This window comes from Morone saxatilis, unplaced genomic scaffold (genome assembly GCF_004916995.1).
Source record: "Morone saxatilis isolate NCDOM2014 unplaced genomic scaffold, NCSU_SB_2.0 Contig20, whole genome shotgun sequence".
NCBI lineage: Eukaryota > Metazoa > Chordata > Actinopteri > Moronidae > Morone > Morone saxatilis.
Window position 1 is genome coordinate 20,676,001 of NW_023339763.1, and position 10,564 is coordinate 20,686,564.

The 10,564-nt window shown below is 41.8% G+C and overlaps 2 protein-coding genes across 2 annotated transcripts in view; one reads left to right on the forward strand and one right to left on the reverse strand.

Moving 5' to 3' along the window:
* Window positions 1-5,591, forward strand: part of rps6kb1a (ribosomal protein S6 kinase b, polypeptide 1a) — a 12,828-nt gene extending 7,237 nt beyond the window's left edge. Inside the window, exons 7-15 of the mRNA XM_035666251.1 lie at window positions 163-263; window positions 395-485; window positions 610-700; window positions 850-957; window positions 1,061-1,123; window positions 1,271-1,348; window positions 1,435-1,542; window positions 2,283-2,395; window positions 2,899-5,591. Coding sequence (XP_035522144.1) covers window positions 163-263; window positions 395-485; window positions 610-700; window positions 850-957; window positions 1,061-1,123; window positions 1,271-1,348; window positions 1,435-1,542; window positions 2,283-2,395; window positions 2,899-3,160 — 1,015 coding nt within the window. The 3' untranslated portion in view covers window positions 3,161-5,591. The remainder of the gene's footprint in view (window positions 1-162; window positions 264-394; window positions 486-609; window positions 701-849; window positions 958-1,060; window positions 1,124-1,270; window positions 1,349-1,434; window positions 1,543-2,282; window positions 2,396-2,898) is intronic.
* A 167-nt stretch (window positions 5,592-5,758) lies between these two features.
* On the reverse strand, window positions 5,759-9,895 carry rnft1 (ring finger protein, transmembrane 1). Its single transcript, XM_035666252.1, has 9 exons — window positions 9,720-9,895; window positions 8,794-9,263; window positions 8,636-8,712; window positions 8,444-8,544; window positions 7,946-8,099; window positions 7,696-7,854; window positions 7,530-7,595; window positions 7,336-7,437; window positions 5,759-6,907 (listed from the first exon to the last, which is right to left on the reverse strand). The coding sequence occupies exons 1-9, from the start codon at window positions 9,743-9,745 to the stop codon at window positions 6,773-6,775; spliced, it is 1,290 nt and encodes a 429-aa protein (XP_035522145.1). The 5' UTR covers window positions 9,746-9,895; the 3' UTR covers window positions 5,759-6,772.
* Between the last annotated feature and the right edge of the window lie 669 nt (window positions 9,896-10,564).

Genomic DNA, 10,564 nt, shown 5'->3' on the forward strand with positions numbered 1-10,564 from the left:
TAAGAGCGGCGGGCCGCCGCTCCAAAATCTACATACAGGACACACTGTAAGACATTTTGTTGGTAGAACATTTATATATGCACATATTGTGATATAGTGATATGTAATGGGGAAAGAGTGAGCTCGATATCAGTAAAGTTTGCTGAATGTCTGTGTTGACAGCTTCTACCTGGCTGAGATCTCAATGGCGCTCGGTCACCTGCACCAGAAAGGCATCATCTATAGAGACCTGAAGCCTGAGAACATCATGCTCAACAACAACGGTACATGAATCTTACTGTCCATCACAAAAGGCTGATTAGAAAAACTTGAATTCTTTCTTCATGTAATCTGATCTGTAGTCTGTATATTTTGTAGTTTATAGTGTTCTTACTTTTGCTCTGTTGCCTTCTAGGACATGTGAAGTTGACAGACTTTGGTCTATGCAAAGAGTCCATCCATGACGGAACAGTCACCCACACCTTCTGTGGCACTATTGAATACATGTATGTCACACAATCATCATGCTGATTGATTCAGATTTTGCAGAGATCTCCACATCCAGTCACATTTCCTACTTCATACACAGGGTAGTGTATATGCTGTATCTTGATCATTCTCCTTTCTCAGGGCTCCAGAGATCCTAATGAGGAGTGGACATAACCGAGCAGTGGACTGGTGGAGTTTGGGAGCTCTCATGTATGACATGCTGACGGGAGCAGTAAGTGTACACCAGTCGATCCAATAGTAGCATTGCTAAAGAAAGTCAAACTGTTTATCACAGTGCTGCAGGCATCAAAAGGCAAAGTAAGGCAGGAAGCATTGGCTACTGTTGCTAACCGGTTTTTCTTTCCTTCTACTTTTTCATAGCCTCCATTCACTGGTGAAAACCGAAAGAAGACAATTGACAAAATCCTGAAATGCAAACTCAGCCTTCCACCTTACCTCACACAAGAAGCCAGGGACCTCCTGAAAAAGGTGAGCTGTAAGAGCCTTCCTTCTGCCCTGTGCTTCCCTGGATGTGTTGTCTGCTGACATTTGGGAGTGGCAGAAGAATAAGTCTCCAAACTTTCTCTTCCAGCTGCTGAAACGAAATGCCTCATTGCGACTCGGGGCTGGACCAGGAGATGCCGCTGAGGTCCAGGTAAATACACGAATTGAAAGCAGAGTCACAAATGGATGCATGCAGTGTGTTAACATATTGAATTAGGACTTAATATAATAACTCAGAAAATGAGAATGCTTCTTGGAAAATCTGGTGTCAGTCATGAAATGTAATTTTCTTTCCAAGGCCCACCCATTTTTTCGGCATATGAATTGGGATGACCTCCTCGCTCGCAAAGTAGAGCCCCCATTTAAACCTTTCCTGGTGAGTTTGTCTTGGTTTTTTTTGCAGCAACGTGCTCTAGTGACTATTCCTTGCAAGTTGATTAACTGACCAACTCCTTTTGGCAGCAATCGGCTGATGATGTCAGCCAGTTCGACTCCAAGTTCACCAGCCAGACTCCAGTGGACAGCCCTGATGACTCCACGCTCAGCGAAAGTGCCAATCAAGTCTTCCTGGTAACTAGTGCCATACCTGCCAGCAACAGAGTTTTGAGAATTTAACGAGTCATTTAAAGAATAATCCATGATAAAAACATGCCAAAATAGATAATTTTGTCTACAATGGTGTCACTTACTGAAGATAAACATTTTTGTTTGAAATGGTATTTTATCTCGTATTGTCTTATCTTTGTCAGTCTTGGAGTAAATGTAACTTCACAAGAGTAGCCACTGCCTAGTAGCACCTGGGAGAGTGATATGTATATCAAAGTAGTAAAAGTGATGAGGCATTAATCTCAGTTATAAGAACATAGCCTGGAGCCAATCAGAATTGAGAATTTTCTTTTTAGTGTCATTTAATTAATTTGAACTAATTTGTTTGCTGACGGATTTAGCACTTGCATTAAGAATTCATTTTGAGTAATACTCTTTTAATATTGAAATAAACTAAACTTAGAGTGCAGCATAGGCACACAATGTAAACAAACATACAAACAGAGACCAGCTCTGGACATAATGTTTTTTATTTTCTTTTCAACAACTGGGTCTTACGAGAATCAGTTAATGCATCCCATCTGGTTTAGTCTTGTTGGTTTTCCTGGAAGCTTCACTCACTGTTCCACCACATTGCATGATATGGTTTACTCAGCAGTTCATTGCTCATCATCAGCTGTGGGTTGTTTTTGGAAAGATGGTCTTTGAAGAGGTGGACTCAGATCTCTTTTTCCTTTTTTTTTTGTCCCTCACCCCTTCCCCAGGGTTTCACATATGTAGCCCCATCTGTGCTTGAAAATGTCAAAGAGAAGTTTTCTTTCGAACCAAAGGTCCGCTCACCGCGGAAGTTCCCTGGAAGCCCAAGAACACCTGTGAGGTAATAGCAAGTGTTGTTTTTCTCTCTGGTTTCATTGAATTTTACAGATTTTCCACACAGCAAGTCCTTTCCCACATCAATTACTCATTTGCTGACCTTGTAAATGTAGCCAAATGTAGCTTGACCTGAATAAAGCCATTATTAGAAGGGTAAATAAAAGGCATAATACAAATCCTTTCAGGGCTCAAAAATATTTCTTCATTATGGGTTAGATGGGTTTCAGCTGTGTAAAACTTGAGTTGAACTGAATTTACAGGAATTTGAGATAAAAGAAGGAAATTAATAAACTTGTGTCTGGATATCTGCTGACTATTTGAACAATAGTGTCTGTTGAAATCATTCCTCCATCAAACACAACAGCATTCACACCTGTCCTCTGGAGGATTTAGTTATTAGCCTCCAACTGTACCTGTGCGACACACATGACTGCCCACAAATAACAACTGGTGATTTACAGACAATAGCTCAGAGGAATAATCTTTCTCAATCTCTATCTTCCACAGTCCGGTAAAGTTTGTAGCAGGGGACTGCTGGCCCCGGGGACCCATGCTGACCCATCCATCCCTGCTGTCTCCCAGCAGCTCTGTGGATCAGCCCATGGAGGTGTCTACAGCAGAGCAGATGGACACGGGCAGCGGCAGCACCTCCGAGGCCTCCGCGCCGCTTCCCATCAGGCATCCTTCAGGCATCAATGCAGGGCCCTACAAAAAGCAGGCCTACCCCATGAACTCCAAGCGGCCAGAACATCTACGAATGAACCTATGACGCTCGGCTCGCCTCCAAACATTAGGACTCTTTCAATTCCTCCCCCTCTTCCCTTTTTATTGTTTTCTTTCAAAGAGACTTGTAGAATCTTTTTTTAATTGACTGACACTGTCAATGCTGATCACCAGCTCTTCCAGCAGCGCCTTCCCTTCTCTTCTCCTGACTCAGCCCGGCCTCCTCAGCCTGATGCAGATAATCAGCAGTTACAGTACATTAGATATGTGGTCAGTCGGAGGAGTGGTGTGAGCGAGGTGCTCTTCAATGAAAGTTGACTTAATTGCTGGCTTGGTGATGCCAACTGATGAGAGGTGGTTTCGGTGCACTCCACTGGCATTATCATATGATTTACTGGTGCTCTTTAATCGTCAAGTCTGGACAATGTTACTTTTAGTGTTTACAACTAGTGAGAGAGTCTGGTGGCAAGGGGCAGTCATTTCTCCCTCAGTATGCCAGGCTTCTTTTGTTTGTTTGTTTATTGATCATCTTGTGATGTGTGAAGAACTTTCAGGTTACACTGTCAGTAGGTAAAATTATTGGATAACAGCTCCACAATGAACACAGACAGTATCCATTTTTTATGTTTTAGGAAAACAATCACATTGCCTTTGTCACTGGAGCGTGTGGTCAGGAGTAGTTGGAGCACGACTTACGGAAAAGCAGCTATAAAAAGATAGAAGTGAAATTTTAGCTGAAAGCATCACTTCCACCACAATCAATACCAAATGCTGGCACTGCTTCACTTGTCCAACTGGAATGCTTTGTCTAGGTCGGTCCAGAAGCACTGTTTGGTTTCTTTTTTGAATGTAAACGGACTCTAAATGCCTTTTTGTGTGTCACTTCAATCTCCTGTGCTTAGCTCTAATGACCCCTACAGCATTACATTTAATTCATCTACTTGTGCAGCCCAATTTCTTCCGTTGTTGTTGGAGAACAACATTTTGACCCAAATATGCCCAGCCAGATCGATATCTTATGTGCTTGGATGGTTTACGTATGCTTTTTGTGCATTTACAGTAACAGGGCTATCAGTGGTAGGGGGGATAAAGCCAGAATTGATGTGAGTGGACCATCTACTAACTCCGGTTTGAGCTGACATGTATGATTGGTTTGTGTGTGTGAAGCTGCTTTATGAGCCTCTGGAGTCAAGCCATTCAAAACTTCTCACCATAAAACTGACCATGCAATTGGATGCAGATTCCCATGATGCTAACTGAAACTTGAAGGAATGAAAATTTGCTCAAGTTTGAATGGCTCCCTGATGTGTCTTGTTATCCAAATACGAGTGTTTAATGAATTGACCAAAAGGACTGTTTCAATTAACCAAATGATTATTGCTGGTAAAAGTCATATTTTAGATCATACTGACTTTGTTTTCCACACTGATGCTCACAGAGCCATTTTAATTTGTTTAATGTGTTTCTGTAAGTTATTTAGCAATTGTTTAACTGCTTAGATCTAGGTTCTAATATGGATCAGTGAGCTGATTGATTTTTCTTCTTCTACCATTCCGGTACAACAATTGTGTTTAAGACCAGTCACTCCACTTTTTACGCCACTTACTTTCTTTATTTGTTACAATATTTATTTCAAGTGCCATTGTGTTTCCACTGCATTGTTCGCACTATGCAAACTATGTATTTATTATGTAGTATTGTTTAGATAAGGCAGCAGAATGTCTAATCATTTGATTTGGAATTCTTGTCAGAGACTTATTTTGTCATGATAATAAGCATGTACAGTAAGATTTTATTTCCCTAGAATTGTCTTACAACAACCTCAGATGCAGCTTTTTTATTCCAAAATTGAGGACAGTTATCTAACCTTACAGTATTTATTGTGTGGCATAGAATCATGAGGGGAATTTTCACAAAACATTTTGATATCTTAGACTTTCCTTGCTGAAAACTTGAACTTCAGTTTCTTTTTGCAGTGCTTGAAGCAAGGGCAGTTATTGTGGAAAGAAACTGATGCAAAAACCAATGGGAATGGCATTGTGCCTTTGCTGACAGAGTGCAGAATGTATGCACAGTATGCTGAACATTGTGTGTAGATAAGGCTGGGATTGATCTACAAGGTTCACTTCCTGTTACTTCTCTAAAGGCTGTCAATTTATTTCAACAATTCATTGCGATATGATCAGACTCTCTGTTCTGAGAGGGGTTGGGAAACTAAAGAGGATTCATTTGGTTTCTGTTCAGGTATGCTTGAGAAGTATCCTTCACATTGAGATGGTTGAGAGCAGCCATCTTATTAAGCTTACTTCAGGTGGGAAACACCATCTGTGAGTAGAACTGGTGTTTAAATCTCTGGTGGGCATTGAATAACATTATTTCTGTTTGCTTCATCACCCCTAGATCTGCCCCCTGCGATGGGTAATGTTCATATGTATCATGTACATAATGAAGTCAAAATAAAGAAATAATGGATCTTGGTTTTGAGCAGTGGCCGTGTTACAGAATGGGTTGCACAAAGCATGGGTGAGGTGAGTTGGTTGCAGTAACAGCGCTTGATGCCACCAAATCCTAAACACTGGTCCTTTAAATGCTTAGCTGCTCAGCAAATGAGTGACTCATTTTGCAACATAAAACAAGTCACAAATATCATTCAAATGTAGATCTTTATTCAGATTAGATTTGGATCTCAATGGGTAAAAACAACAGTGAAATGATTTTCATACATAATAAAATAGATGTTTCTCCAAGTCTTTGGTTTATACAAAAAAATGAGGCTGCATCACCTCTATAGAAAAATAATTTATGTGTAAATCGATCTCACAAGCTCAGTTGCATCCTTTTTATCAGTTGTGTAAAAATAGCCACTGAAAGCAGAAGGCAAACTGTTCATTTATCCATCACATAAACTGATTCTTTAGCCTGCCATGTCCATTTTCAGTGCCTGGATGCAGGCTGGCAATGGTCTTGTCATTCCTGTGTACCGAGCTTCCTAAAGGCCTTTGCAGTATGCAAGTTGTCAGCCCTCCAATCTCATTTATTTGAACTCATTCAAGCTCAAAGATACATCTGAAGCAGAATTCAGTAAGCACTCCTGAGCAGAGGTATGCAGCTGCTTACCTCTACACTTTTATTGTTACAAATCAGACAAGATGCTTCCACAAATTTAGAAACACTGGATAAGAAAGGTTTCATGTTTTGCATGTTTGTCCAACCATATAAGGAAAAACCTGTTTAAAATACTTTATATATTTCTCTGATATCCCCATATTTACAAGTAGAAGAAACAGTGGAAGTAGACCAATTTGCTGCCCCACAAGGAAAGTTAAAGGTGAATAAAAGCAACACAACACGAAACAACTTAAAATAGAAAAATTAAAAAAACACTCGGGGGGGCATGAACATAATCAACTTTCTGTTGTCTGTGAGGGTACCATGTTGGTATGTACTGGTAAATAAGCCAGAAACATGCCTATCGTGGGTGCTAGTGTGTCTTTACTGACCTCGGCCCGCAGGGGGCACAGCCCTTAGCTGATTCAGGAAACAGTGTGTGCAACATTACTTTTCAGTGGGGTCTGAGAGCCACAGAAAAGTCACATATTAAATACAAGCTAATATCCATGTCCCACACCCAAAAACGTCCCACCTGTGCCTTTATCGATCAATAAATCTGCAGGTGTGGAGATGTGGCTCCATCCCTCCATTTGTAGACCTTCTCTGTGATCACGGTGCGGCAGAGAGGGCAGCTCTTCTCCCGGTTGAACCACAGAGCAATGCATTCATCACAGAATATGTGCTGCACAGCAGAAAAACAACAGCATGTCATGTCCTGCATCATAAATGACTAGATCTACATAACTTAGACATACTTCAGTTCATCTGTTACAGGAAAACATAAGGGGTCTGATAAGATGAATACATGGTTTATTATGATACTGTACATTTTCAGAATATTACAGGTTTTCTCTCTTGCTTCTGCTCCTTGAATATAAAGTTGTTATCTAAAGCACATGATTTCCTGCTAAACTGTAATAAAGTGTTATAACATCATTAAAGAGGAGGGATGTGTGCAACAGATGCCCGAAGGATCTTAATCTGCCCACAGAGCACAGCCAGAGCTTATCAATAATTTAAATTAAATCTACTACCAGCTACAGTGATAACAAAACAAAGCTGACCAATGGCGTGGTAATGACCGTGCAGTGCACACTTCTGTGGTTTTACCTGACAGAGTAGAGCCCGAGGCTCCCTGTACTCTCCCTGACAGATGGGGCAGACATCTCCAGCCTCGCTGCACTGACTCCTAGTGGCTGCTGAGCCTGTATGCTGAGAAACCAACGAAAAAACAAGACACCTCAATACAGCTGCTTACTGACTGGACATTTACTATTTAACAAAAGAAGTTGTTTACTACTGACCTCGCCCTTTAAAAATATCCTCACAGTTTTCATTAAAGACGTCCACTGCCCGTACAATCCTAAAAGCTAAAAGAGAAGAAAAAAGTAATTAAAGAAAGACTTCCACTTCTATATTTCAGCGTAAATACAATAAAGATCTATTGCTGGTTACTCTGACAGATCACACCTTCAGTATGAGGTAGACCAAAGCCAGCAAGACCCCCAGTGTGAGTCCAGGGGTGCCGTCAGCCTCCTGGTAGATGACCAGGTAGCGGAACCACAGTGAAACAGGAGCTATGCCCTGGTGGACCTGACCCAGCTCTTCAGCCAGCATCAGCCACCGCCCCTGGAGACATAGACACACACATTAAGAACTACTAAACAAGCTACACACACCATTAGAGGGAGATGTTCTTCTAGAAATCCACCCGTCTCACCTGGGTTCTGTAGGTCACCAGTGAAGATGGCAGCAGCAGAATAAGGCACTTAATCCCCATGAAGAGGAACTTTATTATGAAGTTGGTGATGCCGACAGCCCATAGAACCTCCCAGAAACCCAGAGGCTCAATGGCTGGACTGAGGAAGATGAGGCTGGAAGAAGGTTTACATTCAGGTTAAATGGTGTACGTTCATTTTAGCGTTGTCCACTGTATTCTAGGCTGAGTTCGTTTACTGACTGCAGTACAGGTGGACAGTATAAACATACACTGGTCAATATGCCATTATATAGATTTCATTATGCTGTTTGTACCAGTAAAGAATGCTATCTGATGTTTTAAGTCATGAGCTGTCAGGTCACTCAGAGTATAGAGCCATTACCACAGTGTATTCTGGTGGCTTACTCCAGAGAGACTAACTGAGGTTATATTCCAAGAACAGGCCACACAATCTTGTTGTTCAGGGCAACCAATGTGAGACAATGCTGTCACTCTTACCAATGGTAAAGTGTCTCAGTGAGAAAGGTGTAGTAAAGCAGGAGGGTGGAGGAGATCAGGAACACTAGCAGCCATACACACTGCAGCTTAGAGTGACGATCCTGAGGACGCACACGGGCAAATACACAGTTTAGGAATGTATCAGCGATGAAATGCATACGGAATCAACAATGGGTTCTGTTCTCGACTCACCTGAAGAAAGACTTGAGTTTGAATGCTTTTATTCACATATAGAAAAGTTGTGAAGAGGCCAACCCCAACGGCTAGACCTTGTGATTAAAGAGAAAGAGTATGATAATATGTCTCTAGTTCACAACTGCAATAACGGTGTTTGCTTGACTAGTACTCACCAAGAGCATGTTGGATGACCAGTTTAGCACACAGTATGATGAGGAAAGGAAGGCTCTTCTGCAGCCAGCGGAAGAGACAGCGAAGCTCAGACAAGGAAGTGCTGGGCTCTCCAGAGTCCAGATCAGAGTCAGACGGGTCAAGCTCAGGCTCCGAATTCGAGTGGTGCGGTGTCCGATTTTGTCCGTGTGACTGAGAATGGGAGTGGCTGTGGGAGTTGACTCTGCACCTCCTGGATGAGGCACCTCCACTGGACTCCCCAGCCCCACTGGTCATGGGTACCCGCACCTCACTGCTCTCAGGGCTGGCAGCAGCAGCAGCAGCAGCAGCACCGGGGGCTGGAGTCCTGGGAAGAAGCTCTGGTTGCAGAGTTAGGGATAAACCATTTCCTGCATGGGCGCCCCGCTCACTTGAATTAGGCTGCATTACAGTAGGAGACTCCCTCAGTTTCAGTGCTCTTCTGGAATCACTCCTTTGACACAAGAGACAAACCTTTGTAGTCACAATGTTTCCAGCATCAAATCTTAACAAATACCAATTGCTGTCAGTTATAGAAGCTGTACAGAACTAAAGCAGGCGGTATGTTGTGCTACAATTTCAATTAGGTAAAAGATATTAGGTTAGCTTTAGTTTTGTTAGCTAACTCAAACTGACTCGCTGCATTCAGTAGTGTTAAAGTGTTAAAACCTCCTCGACTCACCCAGCCAGGCCATGAATGGGTTTGAAAACTACAGCACTGAACGGTAATTAACTACACATCGGTTGCATCAGTCATTTTCAAGCAATAAACCGGAAAAATAGCGACAGACAGATAACAAGAAGTTGACCCCGTTTCCTCCTCAGCGAACTGGGCTTCCGTCGTTAGCATTAGCAGCTAACAGATGTTTTCTATCAGGCCACACTAGCGGCTGTAAAGGCTCAAGCTCACCTGTCATTCTGCACCCGGAGTTTCATGGTAAGCTCTGGGTCCCCATCTAATACAATGTCCAGGGCGCCAAACGAAACAAAAGCAAAAGTAAACCAAAAACAAAACTAAGCCTTTATGTTTCAGGCTAAGCCATAAGCTGGTCGTTCAGACATCTTCACGTTGTTTACGACAGCAGACGTCGCAAACTTCTTCTGTTGCAGTTTTACGGCGTGTCGGATGTAAAATGCTGCAATGGCTCCACCTATTGGAATAATTTTAAATGACATGCAACAGATTATGGCAATTAAGAACAATTAATACACTTACACTTATATAAATGTTTCTGTTGACTGTAGTAATTACTAATACGGTTTTATTTCTACACACCGCCATAATCTTGTTATTAATATCATTATTATTATATAATTTCTATTATTAGTCATTTAGCTCATAGGGAGGACCACCACTCATATTCTCTTAATCATTACGCACATTCTCAGGTTCTTTTTTTCTTCCCCTGTCTCTTTAATAATATTGAAAAATCCCCTCTACATGTATTACCATTTCTATTCTCCTTTTTCTTTCTCTTCCATCATGGCACAGTGCACTGCAGTAAACTGAGTTACCATGTGTGATCACTGAATACTAATGTATGACAGCATCAGTTATATCTGTTACTGCTTGACCTCTACAGAGGCTTCACACCTTATGAAAGGCCAAGAGTTTGTTATTGAACCAGATGGATGCAAGGTCACATACCCTCTAAGGAAATGCCAGTGTTGTTGCTGTCTGTGGCATTTGGCAGCCATTTATTATACTGACTGTATTTACGGTAGTGGAGTGAAAGGGACCTATCAATCTTTTAA